The 25,142-nt window shown below is 42.5% G+C and overlaps 1 protein-coding gene across 2 annotated transcripts in view; it reads left to right on the forward strand.

Moving 5' to 3' along the window:
• ubtd2 (ubiquitin domain containing 2) overlaps positions 1–25,142 on the forward strand; it is an 83,849-nt gene that overhangs the window by 38,136 nt on the left and 20,571 nt on the right. For both annotated transcript variants that reach the window (XM_078550688.1, XM_078550689.1), the window contains exon 2: positions 24,824–25,060. In XM_078550688.1, coding sequence (XP_078406814.1) covers positions 24,824–25,060 — 237 coding nt within the window. The remainder of the gene's footprint in view (positions 1–24,823; positions 25,061–25,142) is intronic.

Below are 25,142 nucleotides of genomic sequence, written 5' to 3' on the forward strand. Positions count from 1 at the left end.
CCATGCCTTCAGCTGCCTGGACCCTAAACCTCTTCACCTCTCTAACTCTCCTCCTTTAATTCACTCCTGTTTGACCAAGCTTTTTGTCACCTAGCCTAATATCTCTTTGTGTCTTGGTAGCAATTTTTTGTCTGCTAACTTTCGCATGAAATGCCTTGGATCATTTAATATATAACTGTATATAAATGCAAGTTGTTAAGAAAGAAATTTGAGATTGGGATCATAATGAGGGAAAACAACGGCTGCAAATAGGTTTAGAAGGGGAATGGTCGGCAGTTGGCAGAATATGAAGAAAGGTAATTGTTGACTATGTTGCTGCCTATTTTATGGATGGTACCTTCTCAGCAACATCAAATTTAAACCTACGTGTGGAAGGTATTGATTAGATAATTCTAGTTCCATTGCAACCTCCCAAAAAGCACCTTGTAGAATTCTGAACTTCACATTTTAAAAAAACCTAAATATGTAGGTTACAATGACCTAATGATGCATGAAGTTACGATATTATGCATTGCAGTTAGACTTATGGATTATTCTCCCTTTTTAAAAATTGACACCATTCTTTCAAATTTTGTTTTATTAACTTTTTTGATTTTTCAATACAATACCCTGCAAAGAACAGGAGATGGTCTAATCTGGAGAAATTAGAAGACAGCCAGCTCCACTAGATTTCTCACTAACTGGCGGTATGACAGCCTTTTGAAGAATCCAAAATGCTTCTACTGTCCTTCACAAACATTAATTAGTGTAGAATTGGGAAGCAGCCAAGTTCCAAAGGACAATATAAATGGAGCTTAAATGTGCCAGCACACCTGAATTTTCATTTGGATTTGTGTGTCATTGGGGTGGGAATTGCTTTCTTTCTTTTGACACTGGAAATTTAAATAGTCTGTACGACAGTTAAATAAAACATAGAAACATAAAAAATAGGAACAGGAGTAGGTCACTTGGCCCTTCGAGCCTGCTCCGCCATTCAGTATATTGACGGCTGATCCTCTATCTCAACGCCATACTCCCATCTCTCCCTAATACCCATTGACGCCTTTAGAGTCTAGAAATCTATCTATTTCCTTCTTAAATATATTCAGTGACTTGCCCTCCACAGCCTTCTGTGGCAAAGAAGTTCATCTTAACCTGAAAATTTATAAATTTTGGAATCCTATTTCTTCCCCTCCCCTCTCCAAATAGCTAAGCTTTATCTTGTTCGCTTCCACTAAGCAGCACAGATCATGAAGCTCTTACTATGATACATGGGCAGTAATTTGCGGTAAGAGTGTTTTAAATGGTGCCTGTCATTAGTTAGGCTTGCAAGTTTAGGTTTTTAATTTTTTTTGCGTAGCAAGTCAATGAAAGTACGAGCTGATAATGTCACAACAAGGGAGAACAGAGTTTGGGACTGGGCAAGCAACTGCCTGTTTTCTTAACCAATGAGATTGAAGGATTATAAAATTAACAAGGAGACTGTGACAAAAGCGTAAATTAAAGTGGGTGAGTTAAATGCCAAATCAGACACAGAAAGAGAAAAAAAGAGAGGGAAAGGAAAAGTTTTTCCGAAAAAGGTTTTAATTTTACATTTATAAAATCCCCAACAGTTAAAACCTGAAGGAACAAGACCCCACACTTGAAATATTTAATTTCTAGTGCTAGAGAAGTTGGCTGGCAGTAATGGATACTTATCACATTAAGTGATACTTAGACTGAAATAGACAAGATTTAACATCCTGTGGCAAGTTTATTTCAGATCTACCATGCACATACAACAACTTCAAGCAATGTAATGCATTCCAAAGATGAGGCGGCCAGAGAAATGCTGATTTTTGTGAAGCTAACGCCAGATCGACACTAATCAGACAGCAACTGCAGTGTTTAGCAACCCTCTCTGCCTGAAGTTGCTGTAACATTGGTTTGCAAATAATGGCAAACACCATTAGTCTCAGGATTATTTTGACATTGAATTATGTGCTGTTATCTCTGCTGATTCAACCAATATAGTTGGGTACCACAATGACCTCTGTGCACCTGAACTGAGTAGGAGAAAACTGCCTCCAGCTTCTACTCCTTTTTGCTGTTTACTTATTCCTGTGGTTGTGGATGTCTGAGGGCTCAATCATTTAGTTGTAGCACTGCCACTCTTGCAAAGTCTGAGGTAGGTCACTTAAGATATTGTTTGACCTCTGGCTACCTGTGGAACTGTACTGAACTTAGACTCGTGCTGGAGAGGAAGAGTTAAGGGAAAACTCTGGAGTTATTTTACCCGTTTGCTGACCAATTTGTTGACATGAAGCAGGTGATCAAGCATAGACCCATGATCAGTGTAGCTGCATTAAAGGGGGTTTTCTTAAAATAGACAAACCTTGTTGAGTGAAAGTGACAGCACTGAATTAAGACTGGTTATAAAACAGGGGGAAGTTTAAGACTCTCTTGATGCTCGCTGTTAGATCATAATACGAAATACTAACTACTGTAATATTTGTTTGCCACTGAAGTTTTCAGTGTTTATTTTAGCTTCTGACATTTTATTTTCTGATAGTTCCAATTTTTTGTCTGTTTTCATCTAAAAGAGCAAAAAGCAGAGAATGTTTTAACTGTATTCACTTCCCTGAACTAACTGTCCATAATCCACTATAATTATCTGCCTTTGATTCTGGTGATTACAAATACTGGGATCAAAAGCAAGTAACTGTTATCCAGTTATATGTTTTAATCCCTTGTACTAGAGAACATAATGGGAGGGGAGAAGAAAAATCCTTTAATATCCATATTTACAAAAAAAATTACTGGAGAAGAAGATTGCTTGCAAACCCCTAGTTCAAAATTTGGAGAAATTTACCGTTGTTTAAAACTTCAAGTCTTAAGGTGATATAAAATTCTGACACATAAAAATTATATGTTGTCAGTTAGTGTCGATCAGAAGGCTGAATCAACAGCCTTTCTTGGGCTTTACATATAAGTTATCTCATCTGGCATGAGGACGGTTTAGTGTTCAAACTGTATCCAAGTTCCTTGCATGAAATGGTGTCTGAATGCCATCTGGCTCAAATCACCATTTTGTCTGCTCTGTTCCACGTGAATACAAAATGATTTGCAAGAAGTCACTTCTTTTGCTATGCTTATTTCATTAGATCATAAAATCTACTTAGTGTGTGCCTTAGGGAAGAATGGTTTTGGCTAAGGAAGGAGTGTAGATTTTTTTGATAAAATGATGAACCAGTTGGGAAGTAATTATATTTTCAGTATTTTGGTTAGTGGACCCACACTTTAAATTGCCATTGTTCAATGAATCAGGTACACCAAGCCACAAGAAATCCTTACCTATTTTTATTTTGACGATGACTGCCACAATTATATATTCTCATGAAATGCAACATGGTACTCTTAGAGCTGTCTTATTTTATCTATAAGTTAAGTTTAAATAAATGCAGATTTATTTTGATCAGTTGGAAAGATTCCACCGCTTGTCAGTTCTTTGTAAGGCACCCTCTATATTTAACTTCCCTTTCTTTCCCCCTTTACATGAACTTTCCAGCATCCACGCTGCCATCTGCCTAAATCATTTGCTCTGCATGTTTGTCCATGCAATGTCTTCTATAAATTTCTATTAGAAATATACTTCAGTTTATTTGTTGTGACTTCCCTTACCTTTTCTATTTTTTTTAAAAATCCCTCAGTCTTATTTATCTTGCTAACCTTGTTTTTTTAACACCCCCTCATGCAAGCATGAGTAACTGAAGGAAAAGAAAACTTCTGACCAAAGCATTAGAAACAAGCCAACACAAAAGTGCTATTCTTGGTCACAGGAACTAGAAACTAATTATAGTAGCTATTGGAATCCTCCCCTCTCCCAAAAACACTGGATTCCGTGATAGTATTGCTTTTCACATCCAGTTTTGCAGCTTTTAACAAATCTGAAGTAGCATTTCAGCAGAGCAGTGAAATTGGGAAAATGTCACTTTGGCATAATTAAATCTACCCGAAGTGCACCATCTGGGCTTCAAATGGAAAGTTCTAAATTCGGAGGAACTGTCAGAGCTAGTAATAGGTCTTTGCATGCAGCTGCTGCTGCCAACTTAAAACTGTACACAAATGCAGTCATAAGATTGTAGGAGCATATCAAATCCCATTCACAATGAGTAAGCTTGGGGGTGGGGAAGTGGACTATAGTGACTGTTGAATTTAAGTCTTTGTTGCAGCTGCCAAATCTGTACTAGAGTACTGACTTCTTTCATAAAATAGGTTGCATAGTTAAATATTTGATCATGATGAAAATGAGAGGGGACAGAATGTTGTACATTTTCTACGAGAAGGGAAACTTTAATGCTGGCAGATGTCAAACGCCCATAAAAACATGTGCTATTTCAATTTGTTTTATAAACCTGAAATAGTTGATTGACAGACCATGAGAAAGTTGTTATTTTGGTTAATGTTTGTTTCAGTGGCATTTGAAATCTATTTAATTAGAAGTATGGGTGACACCTAGAAGCATAGGAGAGGCTTATCTGTCTTTAACTAACATATAGCAATAGGTAAGAAGTCAAGGTTTCAATCAAGCCTTTATTATCAAATGGTACACTGTTTTGTGGTGGGATAACAGTACCAGATTTTAGTGGAATGTGAGTGATGACCCTGAGGCTGATAGTGACTACATACATTGTTCCAAACTGTCTTAAATTGTCTCAAGTTTTTTTCTTTATTCTTTCATGGGATGTGAGCGTCACTGGCAAGGCCAGCATTTGTTGCTCATCCCTAATTGCCCAGAACTGATTGCCTTGTTAGGCCATTGCAGAGGACAGTTAAGAATCAACCACATTGCTATGGATCTGGAGTCACATGTAGGCCAGACCAAGTAAGGAAGGCAGATCTTCCTCCCAAAAGGACATTTCTGAACCAGATGGGTTTTTGCAACAATCGATGATAGTTGTCATCGTCACAATTATTGAGATTAGCTTTATATTCCAGACTTGTTAATGTTATTTGCATTCCACCACCTGTCATGGCAAGGTTTGAACCCTTGTCCCCAGAGCCTCTGGATTACTAGTCCAATGACATTAACATTACACCATTGACTCCCTCAAGGTGTGGCATGGGGTTGCTTGATAGGGACTGATTTTTCTCTCTTTTATACAAATATTGTCAAAGCACTAGAGTCTGGTGCTATGTACTTTGTCCCAAAAGAATCAAAATAGAATTAATATGTTTTATGTCAGTAGCTGTCATGGAAAGGGCAGAATAGATTTATGCGAAATAAAAACCCACCTGTTTACAGTTAAAAATTGAGAGTGTTTTTTTGTTAATTTGTATAAGACATGACAATTTACAATACAGGCTGTAGTTTTCCAAAGTGGCCAATAGATGTTTACCATTGATATCCCAATAGCTTTTTATTTGGTAATCGGTAGAAATAATCACTGGCATTTCTCTGTTTCCTTTTGTTTTAAAGCCAGGTAGGTTTACTTAAGAATATTGTATTTTGACTTCAGTTGAAAGTTTTCTCCTTTATGCTGTTCTTGTACTTGCTCACTTTCTGCTAAATGTATATGTCGTGTTTCCTCCTGTCAAATGCTGATCAGAAGCTAAAGATAAGCTTTGTGTTGGAAGTTCTCTGAAACACATTTCAGAAATTATTCCCCCTCCTTTCCCTTTAATCTAACATTATCCCAACTGATATTTTAGTAATTAAAAGTCCCCTAATATCACCATTCAAAAGTTCTTAGGCATGTCATTACATTCCAAATAATGTACAGAATCAAAACAAAGAGACAGAAAGATGGGATTAAGCAAGATAAATTTAAAAAGACACAGAAAAGGTTTTTTAAAAATATTCTTTTCGTTAAAAATCTCCAATAATTAAAACTAGGAATGAGTGTTGGAATGAGACTCCACACTTGTAAAAGTTCATTTTCAATGGCAGACAGATTGTTTGGCAGTAATAAAGACTTATCACATGATTCAAAAATTGCTTACACTGAATAATTTACTAACAGGACTACCCCAAACCTTTTTTGGAGTACTAAGTGAGTGTCTATCCCCTAAGTATAGCAATTTCATGCAGCTCCATGTATTTTAATATTGAGTCTCTTGGTGAGATACCTGTTACAGTGAAGCTCGTGGAGGAACAGGACAATTTGGACAGAAACTTACTGATTTCCACATTTAACTGCACATTTGCAATCCTGTAAAATTTACATCTTAATAACGTTGACTGCTCATAGCCTTACTGTTAATTTTACAGCAAAATCTGAGCCAGTGAATTGAGAACATCTTCATCATATTAAGCAGGCAAAACAAAGTTCGCCATGTTTTATTGTAGGAATCCCAAAACATGGTTCCTCACTTATGCCAATATTAAACATTAAGCCAACCTGAAATAATGCCAACAAAACCAAAAATTGCTGGAAAAACTCAGCAGGTCTGACAGCATCTGTGGAGGGAAAGACAGAGTTAACGTTTCAAATCCGTATGACTCTTCATCAGAACAAAAGAGAAGTAAAAATGTGGTGAAATATATACTGTTTAAGGAGGGTGGGACAGGTGAAGCTGGATAGAAGGCCAGCGATAGGTGGAAGCAAAGGAGAGATTGCAAAAGATGTCACAAACAAAAGGTCAAAAGGGTGGTTCGTGGTGGTGATACTGGCTAAAGGAGGTGCTAATGGTGACATTAAGAGTAGAAAGCAGAATGAGCAAGTGTCAGATGGCCCCAGTGGGGTGGGGCGGGGGGGAGGGGACAGTGTGGGGGAAAAAAGATTGAAATAGACTAAAAGGTGGGGATAAAACAAGGAATGGAAATAAATTTTAAAAATAATAATAAAAATAGGTGGGAAAAAGAAGTATATATATAAAAATTTTAAAATAAATATTGGGGAAAAGGGGATCAAAAAGGGGTGAGGATGGAGGAGAGAGTTCATGATCTGAAATTGTTGAACTCAGTGTTAAGTTCGGAAGACTGTAAAGTGCCTAATCGGAAGGTGAGGTGCTGTTCCTGCAGTTTGCGTTGAGCTTCACTGGATCATTGCAGCAGACTAAGGACAGACATGTGGGCATGAGAGCAGGGTGGCATGTTGAAATGGCAAGCGACAGGAAGGTCTGGATCATGCTTGCAAACAGACCGAAGGTGTTCCGCAAAGCAGTCACCCAGTCTGCGTTTGGTCTCTCCAATGGAGAGGAGACTGCATTGGGAGCAGCGAATGCAAGGGAAGTGCAAGTGAAGCGCTGCTTGACTTGAAAGGAGTTTTGGGCCCTTGGACGGTGAGCAGGGGGCAAGTAAAGGGGCAGGTGCTGCACCTTCTGCATGGGAAAGTGCCATGGGATGGGGTTGAAGTGTAGGGGCTGATGGAGGAATGGACTAGGGTGTCCCGGAGGGAACGGTCCCTATGGAATGCTAAAGGGGGTGGGAGGGAAGGGAAGGGAAGATGTGTTTGGTGGTGGCATCATGCTGGATTTGGCGGAAATGGCGGAGGATGATCCTTGGAATGCGGAGGCTGGTGGGGTGAAAAGTGAGGACAGGGTGGTCCCTATCATGGTTCTGGGAAGGAGAGGAAGGTGTGAGGGCAGAGGCACGGGAGATGGGTCGGACAGGGTTGAGGGCCCGATCAACCACCGTGGGTGGGAAACCTCAGTTAAGGAAGAACAAAGACACATCAGAAGCATTGTTTTGGAAAGTCGTATCATCAGCACAGATGTGACGGAGGCAAAGGAACTGATAGAAAGGGATGGAGTCCTTACAGGAAGCAGGGTGTGAGAAGTTGTAGTCGAGGTAGCTGTGGGAGTCGGTGGGCTTGTAATGAAAATTGGTGGACAGTCTATCACCAGAAATTGAGACAGAGAGGTCAAGGTGGGGAAGTGTCAGTGATGGACTATGTAAAAGTGATGGAGGAGTGGAAGTTGGAAGCAAAATTAATAAATTTTTCCAGATCCAGGCAAGAGAATGAAGTGGCACCGAAACAGTCATCGATGTACCGGAGAAAGAGCTGTGGGAAGGGGCCCGAGTAGGACTGGAACAAGGAATGTTCCACATACCCCATAAAGAGACAGGCATAACTGGGGCCCATGCGGGTTATCATAGCCACACCTTTTATTTGGAGGAAGTGAGACGAGTTTAAGGAGAAATTGTTCAGTGAGAGAACAAGTTCAGCCAGACAGAGGAGAGTGGTGGTGGATGGGGATTGTTTGGGCCTCTGTTCAAGGAAGAAGCGGAGAGCCCTCAGACCATCCTGGTGGGGGATGGAGGTGTAGAGGGATTGGACGTCCATGGTGAAGAGGAAGCGGTTGGGGCCAGGGAACTGGAACATGTAGGGCATTGGAGGAATCGCGGATGTAGGTGGGAAGGGACTGGACAAGGGGAGAGAGAACGGAGTCAAGATAGAAAGAAATGAGTTTCATGGGGCAGGAACAGGCTGACATGCTCAGTCTACCAGGACAGTCCTGTTTGTGGATTTTGGGGAGGAGGTAGAAGTGGGCTGTCCTGTGTTGGGAGACTGAGGTTGGAAGCTGTGGAGGGAAGATCTCCCAAGGAGATGAGGTCAGTGACAGTCCTGGAAACAATGGCTTGATGTTTGGCGGTGGGGTCATGGTCCAGGGGGAGGTAGTAGGCAGTGTCTGCGAGTTGGCGCCCAGCCTCTGCGAGGTAGAGGTCAGCACATCAGACAACAACAGTACTGCACTTGTCGGCTGGTTTGATAACAAAGTCAGGGTTGGACCTGAGAGAACAGAGTGCGGCAAGTTCAGAAGGAGACAGGTTAGAGTGGGTGAGAGGAGCAGAGAAATTGAGACGGCCGATGTCACACCGACAGTTCTCAATGAAAAGATCAAGGGCAGGTAAGAGGCCAGAGGGAGGGGTCCAGGTGGAGGAAGAATACTGGGTGAAAGGATCCGTTGAACGGAGGACTCCTGCCCAAAGAAGTGAGCACGGAAACGAAGGTGACTGAAGAAGAGTCCAGCATCGTGCCAAGCCCAGAATTCATTGAGGTGAGGGCGTAAGGGTATGAAACTGAGTCCTTTGCTGAGTACTGAACGTTCAGCATCAGAGAGGGGAAGGTCAAGGGGCTATGGTGAATACACAGCCAGGGCTGGGATTAGAAGACAGGATGAGGTCAGAGGGATGGGAAGGGGTGGTGGGTCCTAGATGGGCATTGGTATCAATAAGTTGTTGGAGCTTGCGTTCCTTAGCACCTGAAAGAAAGATAAAGTTTCTTGTTAAGGTGTCAGATGAGATGAATAATAAAATTAAACTGAGGGCAAGGACAGCTTTGAGTTAGGGTGAGTCGGTGCTGCTGGAGGGAAAGGTCGAGTGTGTTCATATGGCGGCGCATGGCACTGAGTGTAGATCTCAAGATGCGGCAAGAACAGCTGCCTGCGGAGCATTGTATGTCCTGGAGATACCTGGAATCCTGGATGGATTCGAAACATGAGGGATGGAACTTCAGTTGGAATCCACATGGGGTAAGTCGGAGACGGAGACAGTCACTGAGGAAGAAAATTATGTCTGTGAAGGACTCCATCCCATGCTCTCAGTTGCTTCATCTCCGTCGCATCTGTCCCAATGATGCTGCTTTCCAAAACAGTGTTTCTGATATGTCTTCCTTCTTCCTTAACCGAGGTTTCCCACCCACGCTTGTTGACAGGGCCCTCAACCCTGTCCGACCCATCTCCCGTGCCTCTGCCCTCGCACCTTCCTTTCCTCCCAGAGCCATGATAGGGTCCCCCTTGTCCTCACTTTTCAACCCACCAGCCTCCGCATTCAAAGGATCATCCTCCGCCATTTCTGCCAACTCCAGCATGATGCCACCACCAAACACATCTTCCATTCATACCCCTCCCCCCGACAGCATTCCGTAGGGACCATTCCCTCCGGGACATCCTGATCCACTCCTCCATCACCCTAACACCTCAACCCCCTCCCACAGCACCTTCCCATGCAATCGCAGAAGGTGCAACACCTGCCCCTTTACTTGCCCCCTGCTCACCGTCCAAAGGCCCAAACACTCCTTTCAAGCCAAGCAGCGCTTCACTTGCACTTCCCTCAATTTAGTCTACTGCATTTGCTGCTCCCAATGCGGTTTCCTCTCCATTGGGGAGACCAAATGCAGACTCGGTGACTGCTTTGCGGAATACCTTCGGTCTGTCCGCAATCATGACCCAGACCTTCCTGTCGCTTGCCATTTCAACACAACACCCTGCTCTAATGTCCACATGTCTGTTCTTGGCCTGCTGCAATGTTCCAGTGAAGCTCAACGCAAACTGGAGGAACGGCACCTCATCTTCCAATTAGGCACTTTATAGCCTTCCGGACTTAACATTGAGTTCAACAGCATCAGATCATGAACTCTCTCCTCCATCCTCACCCCTTTTTTATCCCCCTTTTCAAGTATTTATTTTTTAATTTTTTTACATATTTTTCCCACCTATTTTCATTATAATTATTTTTTAAAATTTATTTCCATTCATTGTTTTATCCTTGCCTTTTAGCCTATTTCGATCATTTTACCCCACACCGTCCCCTCCCCCCACCCCACCCCCACTAGGGCCATCTGACACTTGCTAATTCTGCTTTCTACTCTTAATGTCACCATTGGCATTCCTTTAGCCAGTATCGCCACCATCAACACCCCTTCAACCTTTTGTTTATGACATCTTTTGCAATCTCTCCTTTGCCTCCACCTATCACTGGCCGCCTATCCAGCTTCACCTGTCCCACCCTCCCTTAAACAGTATATATTTCACCACATTTTTACTTCTCTTTAGTTCTGAAGAAGCGTCATACGGACTCGAAACGTTAACTCTATCTTTCTCTTCACAGATGCTGTCAGACCTGCTGAGTTTTTCCAGCAATTTTTGTTTTTGTTTCAGATTTCCAGCATCTGCAGTATCTTGCTTTTATCTGAAATAATGCCATCCTCCCATTTGATTTTTATCCACTGTTGCCTGGAATTACTTATTTATTGTATCCAGTTATTTTTGAAGACAAATTGACAAGGTTTATTGAAGGTAAAAAATTGAATATATGTCATTAAGAGCATTACAGGATATACAGATGGTCAATAAGTTTATTCACTGAGTAGAAAGGAAGGGTCAGCTTTGACTTTACTTTTATTCCCTCCAACCCCTTACCCCACTGGCCTTTTTTAATCTCTTGTTAATTGATTTCAACCAGAGCAGCAGTTGGGATGCAGGTTGTAGGTTTCAAGGCCCTGGATTATGGTGAAGAAAATCTGCGTTTCCTGCTGTTGTTTATCATCTAGCGACTTCTGTGCGAAGTATGTGTAATAGGTTTTGCATATATGTATGCATTGATGACAGATGTGTTGAAGACAGGATTGGACTGAGCTCTGATGCTCTACCCCAATGTTTCGATAGCTCACAATTTATCTGTTGTAATTTGACCAAAAATAACAGTCACTTGAGCAAGATACTAAAGGGTGACTGGTTCCATAATTCAGCTGAAGATTGTGCCTTTCAAGGAAGAGAATGGAGGAAAAGGGAGATGGGGAACTCCATGTACTGACTGCTCCCCAGTACCCTTGTGGAACATAAAATCAGGAGGAGGCCATTTAGCCCCATAAGTTTGTTCTGCCACTCGGTGATCATGGCTGATCAGCAACTTAATTCGATATACCCACCTTTGCTCTATATCCATTTAACACCTGTGGGTAACAGCAATGTATCAGTCTCAGGTTTGAAATTTACTATTTATCTCTCATCAATTGCCACTGATCCAGCTATTTATGGGTAAATCTGCAAGGTGGTATTGAGCTATTTAATCCAGATAGAACCCAAATTTGCATAATTTTAAGAGAGCCACCCTTTTAGGGTTGCTAATTGGAATCCAGTGAACCCTACTGGAAAGTGTACCTTGTGTGAGAACAAGATTGAGCTCAGTTGTGATGCCCTCTCCCCTGTGACCCACACCACCATCGCCCTCACCCAACTCACCTTGGTTGTCGCTTGTCAACATTCAGAATTGTACATAATGAAGGCCAGTTGAATATGCTATTGCATTTCTGCCCAGTATAGAGGTTTTCAAACTTGTTATCATGGGGAATCTTCCAAATATTAACACACTACAGGAGACTTCCTGCAAATAGTGATACCCTACCAGCTCTCAAAGAGTCTGTGATCTAAAAAAAGCAGCTAACTTTGCAGCTAATGCTTTATTATTGTACAGCAGAGATTCCCTCGCAGTCTCCTAGGATTTAACCACCAATGTTTGAATAGGTCGTGTGTGTTGTTGCCTTAGGAGAGGGAACGGCAGAAAATGCAGGATGCCAATCTTTGAATTATTTACAGATATAAAATGTCCTAATTTTCTTGAAGTATGATTAATTAATGAGAAATTTAATTACATACGAAAGGAACTAAATTGTGAGTTTTGAGACTTGATAGTGAAAGTTGCAAGTTTTGTAGTGTAATAAGTTAATAGAATAGATTTGCTAATAAGTGATGTAGATAATGGAACAATAACATCAGGCAGTCATGTGCTTGACTCTCGAGAGAGGATGGAACACACTGTACATTAGGAGCAACATACCTACTCTGTAATCTGATTATATACAGTATTAATAAACTAGTTTAAAGCAAATACCCAGAATAAGACTACAGTCTGTCTAGGGAAGATAGGTCATGCATACCAAGTACCACGCCAAGAGTCCACAGATCACGGTAGCAATACAAAGCATGGCAGCAGCAGCGGTGACACCAACCTAGCTAGAGGTTGGTGCCATCAACCTAACTGCAGCAAGAGTGAAGAAAAACTTGGTAGCACCTCGTACTTAAAACTCTAAAGAAGGAGGAGGCAGACTGGAGAGAGGTAACGATGTCTGTACCCGGTGAGCAGTCTCTGCCTCTACGCCACCTGTTAAAACGTCTCAAGGGCCCGCAGATGGGCCAAAAATGTGAGTTATGGAGGAAGCACTTCCTCCAATATCGAGCAGCATCGGGCCTTCATGCAAAGGAGCAGAAGTACCAAGTCAGTTTGTTTCTTTATGCTGTCGGCTCAATAGCAGACGACATTCTCATGAGGCAGAGGGTAGAGAAATCTACTGCGGACTTTAACACTGTTCTCAAAGCCTTTGATACATATTTTAGCCCAAAGCGAAACTCAGTGATTGAGCAAGCACATTTTAATCAAAGGTCCCAATGACCTGGGAAATCAGTTGAATTATTTCTCACCGACCTATATCGCCTAGCTAGTACTTGCAGATAAGGGGTGCTGAAGGATAGGCTCACCCACAACCACAAAGTCATGGGTGTCCAAGATGAAAAACTCTGACTTTCTACAGACCAAGGACAACCTCACTTTAGACCGAGAGGTTCAATACACGAGGTAGGCTAAACTCGGAGAAATAAACTGGGCGATAATTTAAGATGACTCTGCCAACAGGGTAGGCCCACAGGTATGGCCCCACCCACACAAATGCCTGTCAAAACTCGAGAAAGGCTGGGAAACACCAATGCAGCAGCCATTTTGAGATGCTTATGTTGTGCTGCAAAGAAACAACAGACAGCAGGACTGCCCAGCCAAGGGCACGGAATACTTCCAGTGTGGGAAGACTGGACATTTCAAGTGTTTCTACAAATCCAACAACTTTAATTGAGGTAGAAGACAAGAGAATATTTATGAAACACACTCCAGTCAAGTAATTGAAAATCAAGACAAAGACAAAGTTAGAGTTTCTAGGGGAAGTAAATGGTCTTAACCAAGACTGCTGGTCAGTTACAGTGCAAGTTAAAGGCTTCGATGCTACCTTTAAAATTGATACTGGGGCTAGCATTAACATACTAGCAGACTGTCTAGACTGGCTTCAGTCAGTATCCCTTCATCCATCAGATTGCAAGATGCAGGTGGCACAAACCTTCTAATAAAAGGCAGGATAATTGTTCCTGTTTGTTACAAGGGGCGACAGGTTGTTAATGCTATGTTGTTCACAATCAATGCACATCCTTATTGAGTGAAGATGTTAACGTACTTCTGGAAATTCTTGAAAAAACAGATGATGACCAGCATTTGAACAACTCGATGCCATTCGTGGAACAATCTTCCAAGTTTTATGTAGATCCAGTGGAACTTCAGTTTATTTGAGAGAAATGACTTGCTTGGCTCCATGCCAGAGTCCATAGAGGATAACACTGCCAAAGAGTTGGTAGCATCTACTTCCAGGGGATGAAAGTCAATGGATGCCATACTTCAGTCTCAGGTGCAAAATTTCTTCATACTAGAGCTGTTCTTCAGCACAGAAGCTGAGGCAGAATCTTCATTGCTTCTAAAACTGCAGAATCCTGCACAGAAAACTCCCCTACAGGAAACCCATTCATAGGATACCCATCCACAAAAAATTCACCTTCATATAATTTTAGAGATTCATCCCATTGTAAAAAAATAGTGTTGCCTTTATATCCTCAAAAATTCTTCCCATTGCCCACAGTAGAGCAGTCTCACACAGAGAATAGCGTGTCAATGTTACCACTGCCTACAGAAAGAGATTATTCTTTCTGAAATACCATCAGGACGTCATCTCTTTCTTTTCCTGACCTTGCCGAAAGGAACTGTTGTTTTTCTTGAAGTTCCGATTCGATAGAATCTCAGATCTCCAATACTCTTTTCATCTTCGATGCGGCTGTGAATGATATGGCAGTGGCAGTCTTCATTGAAGTAGGAGATGATTCATCTTCTCAGGTCTTTCCTCGGAGTGCTTCAAGGGAACAGAACATTCTGAAGAGTCCTAATTTCGTCTCTTCTAGTTCAAGAATGTCCAAAGGTTGATGTTCTTCAGTCTTCTCCCTTGCATCAGTCGTTGGTTGTGAAGGATCTATTGTTCTTGCAGTTCAGCAGTCCTGAAGTCTTAATTACCAGCACTGCTGCAAAGTTACTGTCCCATTTTGCTAATGATGATGTCCTCCAAGGAAAAGAAGAGAGCCCTGATGTCTCCAAGACATCCTCCCTTCAAGCCGAGAACACTGTGGGAGACTGAATCCCTCATAACAGTAACTTGGGGAGAGGGAAGATTAGGAGTTGGATAGAATCTGTAGCTGTGAAAGGGAGTTACAGAAATGCAAGGTAAACAATTAAAACATAGGGCGGAATCGTCCCACATTTACACTAAGGTACGGTAGTGGATGGGGAAAACTTTTTACCCGCCGGCCGCAATGGTGGCTTCCCATGTTGTATCGTCCCAAACCTGGCGCATTAATTATGCATTCCCTGAAAACACAGCGTTTAGATGGTGGGTGGGCTCTCATTCACCTGCCACGCCATCACCTTGCCACTTCATCACGCTGGGCACCATATTTAAAGTGCAGCCGCGCGCACACCTCTCAGTGCTTCAGCCTGGAACTGCTGCACAGAAGACAGGATAGCCCTGAAAGGCAGCTCCCTGGTTTAGTGACGTGCCTCTCGAGCGCCTTGGAGGCCAGCCGTGATGTCCTCTACGCCTCTCTGACCACAGGAGGGGCAGCGGCATCACCAATCTGGCATGGGAGGCAGTGGTTGCCTTGGTCAGTGCCAAGGTCCTGCAAAAGAGGATAGCCAGCTAGTGGTGCAAGAGAATGAATGATGATCTTCATTCCGCCAGGGTAAGTCACTCTTCTCACCACTGTCAACTCACACACTCTCAAACCCATCACACATCCACAGGGTCCTCACTGCCAGTTCAAGAGACATCTCCATTCACTCTCTCACCCACACCTTCATTGTCCTCATCCCATCCTTGGGACCACTTACCACCCACACATGCCAGACATACTTATCTTCTGGCCTAGCAGGTGTCCTGCTTACACTCTTTCCATCTCTATTTATGCAGGACAAACAGGCACAAAAGAGGGAGATGTCGCAGACTGAAGGAAGAACGCCTGAAATCAAGGTCCTCACGGACTTTGAAAATTGGCCGGTGAGAATCTGGATGGTTCCTGTGCTGACAACGATTGTGCTCTACCAAGTGAGGATCCAGCAGTGAAACATCTATCGGACAACCATGCTGTGTCCTGTTCCACAGTCCCCTTCCATGCACTAATTATCTCTCCTGGCTTTTGCAGGCACATCTGGGAAACAGCCAATGGAATCCACAACCCAGAGCCTCTAATCGAGCCCCGAAGAAACCACAGAAGAGGAATCTGAAGGCACCCTCATTGAAGATCTGTCACAGCGTGCAGAGATACACACCTTGGTAGGACCTAGCCTTAGAGTAGCCTCGGGATCACAGTCTGGTGAGCACGTCACACTGTCTGATCTACAGCAGGTGGCAACAGGGTCTTCCCAGGTCCCGAGTATCCGGAGGACTGCTGGATGCTAGAAATTTGCTAAGTCCGAGTCAGACGATGAGCCTCTGGACTTGGTCATGTCTCAGTTGCTGGAGCTGCAAAGGCAAGCTCGAGAACATCAGGAAGGGATGTCCACTGCACTCCTCATATTGCAGGACACAATGGAGAAGTCTGTCTGCCTTCGGGCTGTGGTGATGGTGCCAGCATTGCAATGCACTGAGGTCAACACTGGTAGGATGGCAGCCGCCATGGAGACCTTGGTCACTCCTACACTGCTGCGTGGGCTGTACTCCATCACTGATGCCATAGTTGGCCTCCAACTGTGTGTACGTGAGAGGGGTGCAGGGCGGCTCAATCTCACTCCAGCTTCCCCTTCTCCTCAAGGAGTTAGCCAGGGGCCTTTGGGCACCTATAGGAAGGAGGATCAGCAGATACACACCCGGGGACATCCAAGTGACTCCAGGAGTGTCCAGCCCATCTAAATCCCCTCTTCCTGTGACCCCAGCTGCTCCAGCTCCACAGGTCGCGGAGGGTGCCACTGCCACACAACAGGACCCAGAAAGCAGGCCAGAGCCCCCCAGGTCTTGGCCCTCCAGAGGACGCCTGTCAGGGTTGTCCCAGACGGGGCATAGCAGTCAGCAGGCTACATCCTCCTCCACTGTGGATGTCCGGGGAGCACCAAGACCTAGTGGCAGGGTTAGGAAAGTTAAGAAGATATAGTTGGGCACGGGTGTTAATCACTTGTGCATAATGTTCACTAATTTAAATAAACTCTCAAAATGTCTCCCTGCCTATGGCTCCTTGTTCCGATGAGCAGTGTTCGTGCCACTCAGATGTGAAACCTTTCTGCACAAGAGAAAGGCAGGTGTCTCAGCCCAGGGCCTCTTCGCTGTGCTTTGTGCAGCCTTGAGACCAAAGCGATGATCCGGCCTCACTCCCTGAACACATTAGTGATGCCTGCACCTTGATGGTACTTGTCATTGCTGCTAGAATGTCATGTGCAGGTGTCACCAAGTTCCATCATTCTCTGTGTGACCAGTGATGCTGTGCTCCTGAAGGGTTCGGGTGCTGAAGGCGGACAATGGATCAGGTGCTTTTAAAGTTTCATGGCTGCGTCTACATGATACGACCCTGACCACAGCGCAAGCGAGCTGCACTCGGCCAGGCAGGAGTCAGACATTCTCAGAGGCTTTGTGAAGATCTATGGAGTGTCCTCACTGCATGTCGTCATCATCCTCCTGCAATCAAGTGACGATCAGGGTCTCCACTGCGTCTCCGTAGCAGGAGCATTATCTCTGTACACCACAAGGCATAAAGCCAGTTCACCAGGCTCCATGCTCCTGATGTACTCCTGCAGGATGAAAGAGAGAGACGCATGGGTTAGCTTGGGTGTTCCAAGCACCTCTCTTGGCTAAGTCTGAAAGCCCATTAATGCATCCCAGAGAATGCTGGCCACTACTTGGATGACCAGAGTTTAGTGCACTGCATGTCTGCCCAAAACCCCACCCTCCCCCACACCAGTCCACCTGACTGATTGATGGCAGTTTTGCCCAGTGGACTGCATGCTGTGCTTTCAGCTCAGGTGCAGGCATTCTCCTAATCCACACTGCAAGGCTGCGCTGTCAGCTTGAACCATGGCAGGAGACCAGTCCAAACTGTGATGATGACTTTGCAAGGGGCTGTGAGCACCTCCACCAGTGACTGCTCCATGGTCAGCTTTCATAAGGAGATTGTACAATGTGCCCAGTCGTCCAACTGTTCTGCAGTCCACTAAAATGCTCATTAGTTTGCAGTCTGTGCCCGAGGGGTGAAAAGCTCTGGAGTGCTTGGTAGGCAGATAAGCTGGAGGCCCGACTCCAGACATGTCAATGTGGCTGCATCTGAACAGTCTCGGCTGCGGAGGAATGGTCACTTTATACAATATTTCCCTCATGCTTGGCCGCTTCCCTCCCCTCCACCCCGCACGTGCTTGTGCACTACCTTTAACTGCAGGGCAGCCCTTGCCACCTCCCCAAGTCGCCTCAACCGTAAGGTCCAAAAGGCAGCCCTTGCGAGCACTGTGCAACGTTACTGTGCACTCACCTCCATGCTCCCCTCCAAGTGCAGGCCACCAAGTGCACGCCTTATATATGCTGTTGTGAAGCACGCCGGCGTGTTTTCCTGCTGACGTCGGAGGACGATCCGGGTGTTGGCGGAGGGGGGATGGTTCCAGCAGGTTGGCCTTATAATGATATGCAGATGTATTACAATGAGGTTTCCGTAGTCCAATGGCGGGAAATGCAGCCAACATCAACTGACTGAGCGGACAATTGCAAACTGGTTTCACAGCCACAGAATTAGCCCAACTCCAGCGGGCATGGAAAATTCCACCCGTAGTTTCAGTTTTGTTAAGTTGATAGAGTACATGTTGGGGAGGTGTGGGGTAATGGATTAATGGAGTAGATATGCTAATGAGTGATGTAGATGATATATTAATGACATCAGGTAGTCATATGCTAGACTCGGCGAGAGAGAGGATGGAATGCACTGTACTCAGGTGCAACATACCTGTTCTGTAACCTGTTTATACACAGTGTTAATAAACTAGTTTAAAGCAAGTACCAGAGTAAGACTACAGTCTGTCTCGGGAAGATCGGTCATGCATACCACACCAAGAGATCACAGCTCATGTGGCAGTACAAAGCAAATTCCTTACCCCAGTTTTCTACACTTACCCACTGAAGGTTGCTGATTTAGATTGTGATTCATTGCCAGCAGTACAATGCTTCATTTAAACTGGGTTGGTCAGTGTTGGCAGGCTATTCAACATGGTTTGGAGAATACCAACAAGGGCCACTGGATAATGATTAAGAGTGGTGGGAGTCCTTGCATTTTTTTATGGCATTCACCACCATGGAATTACTGGAATAAAATGCTGTGCCCTACCAGTCACCTCAGTTAAAACTCGCTAACTCAGCAGTGGCCATAAATCCAATAAGGGACTTTTCTGATCAGTATGGCTCATGTTGAGCATTTTTTCCAGTGAGGAAATACAAAACAATTCAACCAGAAGCATTACTGTATAGCTTCAATTGTTCTTCAGCTGATGAGTGCAAGTTGTACAGCTAAATATTAAAAAATTTCCTTCGATATTACTCCTTATGTTAGAAATTATACTGTTGTAAAGGGGGTGCAGGTTATGGGGTGTGGAAGTGGGGGAGGCAAGTACACCTCCACTGAAAGCATTTGGAAAGGCATTGAATATATCTCCCTATCTATATTAATTTATATAGCATTTCACGTCTTGAGGATACCTCAAAATGTTGTACAGCCAATTACTTATTTGGGAAGTACAGTCACTGTTGTTTTGTAGGCAGCCAATTTACGCACAGCAAGTTTCCACAAACAACAGTGAGATGAAGAATGAGTTAATCATATATGTCACCCTTTTTACTGGGGAAAACGTTTGAATTTCTTAATCTTAAATTTGCAGATCTTTTAAGTTGAAACAATGGCCTCCTATTCTTAAATGTTCATGTATGAAAATCCTGTGTGAATTCACATATCTTAGCCCTTCATTATCTCATATACTCCTGTCACATAACTCCTTAGTGTTTTCAGGAGACCAAAATCTCAGGACAGCTAACCTTTACTCATAGATCTTGGCTCTTAGTTCTAGGTTAAATCTGGTAATCCTGTTTAGTTTTCCTTCAAATAACTTTATCTTTATTCAAAAGGGGAATTAAAACTCCACTTATGGTGGTCCCACCAAGTACAGATACAATTTTAGCATATTCCAGCTACGTATCGGAAATTATGTTTAATTTCTTTCTGCCTGTGAATTCTATACCAACTTGTCCACCGAAACCCCAATATCTTTTCCCCAGAGTGATAACGCAGTCATGTTTCCATGAGTACATAATTTGCACTATCCTTGTCTGTGCCAAGTTACATTAAAGCTTTCTGTATTAAGTTCCATCTGGCACTTCTCTGATCAATGTTCTACCTTGGCTAGATCTTATAGGATTTGTTCACATTGATTTTGTTCATTTGCTACTACTCCTATTGTTGCACCATCTGCAAATTCCACCACCTTAATCATTGCAAAAATTAGAAATATTAGTTGTCCAAACAGTAACCAACTCACCACTGTCTACCAAACCTCTAATCCAATCCAGTATATTCCCGAGAGCCAAACCCGGTGCATTATAATACATCACAATTATGTCAGACAGTGTGAAATATCTTTGCGAAATTTAATGATGAAACATCTACTATTTCTAGTCAAGTCAACATTAATTTAATTTTTTTGACTTTTCGCCTAATTTCATTTGAGAATACAGTTACAAAATAGTCGGATAGTATTTCAACATCTTTCCAATCCTTAGAGTTCACCTTTGCATTGTAATTCTGAGTACCCTGATGCTTCTTTGTACTCTTTGTTTGCTTCCGATTTGTTTGAAGAAGTCTTTGTTGTTATTTTGCAAGTATATTTTCATATTCACTCTTGCGGTCTCTTTAATTTCTTTATTTCTCAGTTTGTTGTAATTAATTTTCCTATCCTGTTCCTTTTACCAACATTTCAGGTTTTGAATGCTTTCCCTTTCTTTCCAAAGTCTTACCTTACTTTGGCTGCCCATGTTGGTTTCTTTTATTTTCCATGACGTTTTTCAAGGATAAATTGTTGTCTGCATCTTAAAATATCCCTTTTAAATTTTTAATATTAGATTTTCTGGCCTTGTTATTCTTGTACGTAAGTTCTATTACTTCAGTTTGTTCACGGCACCTTGAGCCACTGCTTTAATCTGTTCTGAAGTAACAGAATTAATCGTGCATTACACTGAAGAGCTCAATATTTTTAACCACTTGAAGTTTCTAGTATCTGTTGAGTTGGTTGAAGCTCCCCCATTTCTCACCCTTTCAATGTTATCATTAGTTAAACGGTTGTTTGGCCTAGCAATTCCTAGCAAAGTGTGAAGGTTGTGACCTGTTTTTCATTCATCATACCTAACTACAGAATTTCCCTGTGATTAACTGTGATAATTTTCCAGTCACCTTCACAAAAAAGGCAACATCTCCGGCCTTTATGTTTCCCACACACCAATCTTTCCTAAATGTCCTGTGTCTTTGTAACTTTTATTAATTTCTATTATCCTAGAGATGAGGTATTTTTATATTTTTTACTGTATTTTTAATTTTAAAGAATTACTTCATTTAAGTTAAAAATATTAATTGACAGTACACAAAGTAATATTTAGGGAGTCGTTTTCCAAGCACATTTGATGGCCAGTTCCTTGCCTGTAGCCAGTGCTTATCATAAATCATACTCAAAATTATTTCCCACTCCATATCTACAATGTACTACAAACCAAGGCCAAATCTGTCCAATGGTGAGAGCTGAATCTCAATACTCTTTGAAAAGTACTATAGTATGATGTTTTGATTGATATATAAATTGTATATTTTCACCAAAAATAGGAACATAGGACTTGGGAGTAGACGTAGGCAATTCGGCCCTTCGAGCCTGCTTTGCCATTTAAAAGATCATTGCTGATCTAGAAATAGGATAATGGAGAAAATGGTAATTTATCATGTGTTTTCACAAGCATTAGTTTCAGAGTCCAGATCAGAATATTAAGGCTACCTATATATTACAGTAGTGTCTGTATGGCTAAAGTGCAATTTGCCTCAAAACTGTTTACATACAAACTAGGAGCAGGAGTAGGCCACTCAGCCCTTCGAGCCTGCTCTGCCATTCAATAAGATAGTGGCTGATCTGACTGTAACCTCCCGCCTGCCTCCAGTGACCCTTCACCCCCTTGTTTATCAAGAATCTATCTACTTCTGCCTTGAAAACATTCAAACACTCTGCTTCCACTGCCTTTTGAGGAAGGGAGCTCCAAAAACACTCTACCCTCTGAGAGAAAAAAATTCTCTTCATCTCTGTCTTAAATGGGCAACCTCTTATGTTTAAACAGTGACCCTTAGTTCTAGATTCCCCCACAAGAGGGAACACCCCTTCCACATTAACCCTGTTAAGACCCCTCAGGATCTTATATGTTTCAGTCAAATCACCTCTTACTCTTCTGAATTCCAACGGATACAAGCCTAGCCTGTCCAGTCTTTCCTCGTGGGGTAACCTGCCCATTCCTGGTATTAGTTTAGTAAACTTTCTCCAAAATGCTTCTAATGCATTTATATCCTTCCTTAAGTAAGGAGACCAATACTATACACAGTATTCCAGATGTGGTATCACCTGTGTCCTGTACGACTGAAGCATAATCTCCCCACTTTTGTATTCAATTCCCCTTGCAATAAACAATAACATTCTATGAGCTCTCCTAATTACTTGCTGTAGCTGCATACTAGCCTTTTATGATTCATGCACTAGGACACCCAGATCCCTCTGAACCTCAGAACTCTGCAATTTCTCACCATTTAGATAATATGCTTTTTTATTCTCCCTGCCAAGATGGAGAATTTCACATTTTCCCACGTTATACCATTTGCCAGATTTTTTAAAAGTTGAGGGCCCAGCACTGATCCCTGTGGCACACTACTAGTTACATGCTGCCAATCAGAAAAAGACCCATTTATGGCTACCCTCAGTTTCCTGTTAGCTAGCCAATCTTCTATCCATGTCAATATGTTACCCCCTACACCATGAGCTTTTATTTTCCGCAGTAATCTTTGATGTGGTACCTTATCAAATGCCTTCTGGAAATCTAAGTACAGTACATTCACTGGATCCCCTTTATCCACAACGCATGTAACTCCTTCAAAAAAACTCCAATAAATTGGTTAAACACGATTTCCCTTTCACAAAACCATGTTGACTCTGCCTGATTGCCTTGAATTTTCCTACGTGCCCTGCCATAATATCTTTAATAATAGCTTCCAACATTTCCCCTATGACAGATATTAAGCTAACTGGCCAGCCGTTTCCTGCTTTCTGTCTCCCCGCCTTTTTGAATAGTAGAGTTACATTTGCTATTTTCCAATCTAATAGCACCTTCCCCAAATCCTGGGAATTTTGGAAAAGAAAAGTAACGCATCAACTATCTCACTAGTAGCCCCTCAGTTCTGATGTGAACAACCTGTTACTCCAGGCTGTTGCTGCCATCAGGACTTTGATGCTATGTGGACACGTTTATCAAAAACCATCTGGTTTAAACATTGCAATGAAGTGATTGAGAGAACTGAGGGGATAGTGCGCTGCAATATCAAGCCCCACTGCTTCCTGAGCCATGATAAATGTGAAAAGTTTGATCAACCCACCTAACTGTTTATTTTAGGTTAACAGAATACAAGCACCAAGTTTGTAAACTTAATAAGTAAATAACTGTTTATTGAGCAAATTACCTTTAACCAGTGGCAAAAGAAAGAAATATGAACTGTTAATTTCTAACTCTGTAACCTAAACTCTATCTCTTCTCAAATCCCTATACACACACATACAAGACACACAAAATACACAAAAACATGGATTTTAAGGGTGGGATAGAACAGTTCAATAGCACAAATTCCGGAGTACAGGATTCGATGGGTTGATTTTGATCGATGTCTTCCAAGTTCCTTTCAGTTCTTGATGACACAAGGTGGTTTTCCAGCACTTTCAGTCTTTAGTTCACTGGTTGAACACTTGTGTTTCAATGTCTCTAACAGTGATTTTCTCCTTTTCCTCTTGACAGGAGTTTTCAGAGAGAGAGCAGGTTATAGAGATATGAGGGAAAGAAGCCAGCTGGCTATTAATGTAGGATTACTGGAATGTTACACACATAGCAGACGCAGGTTTTTCCTTTCAGGCTAGGAGCTATTCTGCTGCACTGCTCTCACACAAACCCTGGTCACCTGGTCAGGAGCCAATTAAAACGATGTTGCCAGGCAGTTCCCCATTAGACCAGACTCCTCCTCAACACCATCCTGTCTTTCATGGCACACACTGTTCCGGGACAGCAACATTGTATATATATCCCTCATACTGTTCCAGTAAATATGTCCTACAAACTGCAGCCATTATAATTTTAACCCACAGCCCAACAGAAATAAAAAGGTATGTTCTTTACACTAGCCACTTCCTTTCGGCCCCTAGGATGAAATCCATCAGGACCTGGGGATTTGTCAGCTCGCAGCTCCAACAGTTTTCTAAGCACCACTTCCCTGGTGATTGTAATTTTCCTGAATTCCTCCCTCCCTTCCAGTTCCTGATTTACATGAATTTCTGGGGTGTTACTTGTATCCTCTGTAGTGAAGACCAGTGCAAAATACCTGTTCAATTCATCTGCCATCTCCTTATTTTCCATTATTAATTCCCCAGGCTCACTTTCTATAGGAGCAACGCTCATTTTGTTAAAACTCTTTTCTTATTTAAGTATCTGTAGAATTTCTAACTATCTATCTTTATGTTTCTAGCTAGCTTTCTCTCATACTCTAATTTTCCCCTCCTTATTGATCTTTTTATCATTCTTTGCTGTTCGTTATATTCTGTCCAATCTTCTAACCTGCCACCTGTCTTTGCACAATTATATGCTTTTTCTTTAAATTTGATGCTATCTTTAATTTTTTTTAGTTAACCAATATATTGTTTGTTTTGTTACAGTGGCTTTGGGTCGCAATCAGCCCCTGAAGAAAGAAAAACCAAAATGGAAGAGTGATTACCCAATGACAGATGGACAGTTACGCAGTAAGAGAGATGAATTCTGGGACACTGCACCTGCTTTTGAAGGTCGGAAGGAGATTTGGGATGCCCTCAAGGCTGCAGCACATGCTTTTGAAAGTAATGATCATGAACTTGCCCAGGCAATCATTGATGGTGCAAGTATTACATTACCACATGGTAGGTTGCCTCATATTGTATATGTTGCACACATCTAACTTAACTCTGGCTTGGAATTGGCTCCTATCTTAATTACTGTTCA

This window comes from Cetorhinus maximus, chromosome 10, assembly GCF_964194155.1.
Source record: "Cetorhinus maximus chromosome 10, sCetMax3.hap1.1, whole genome shotgun sequence".
Lineage (NCBI taxonomy): Eukaryota > Metazoa > Chordata > Chondrichthyes > Lamniformes > Cetorhinidae > Cetorhinus > Cetorhinus maximus.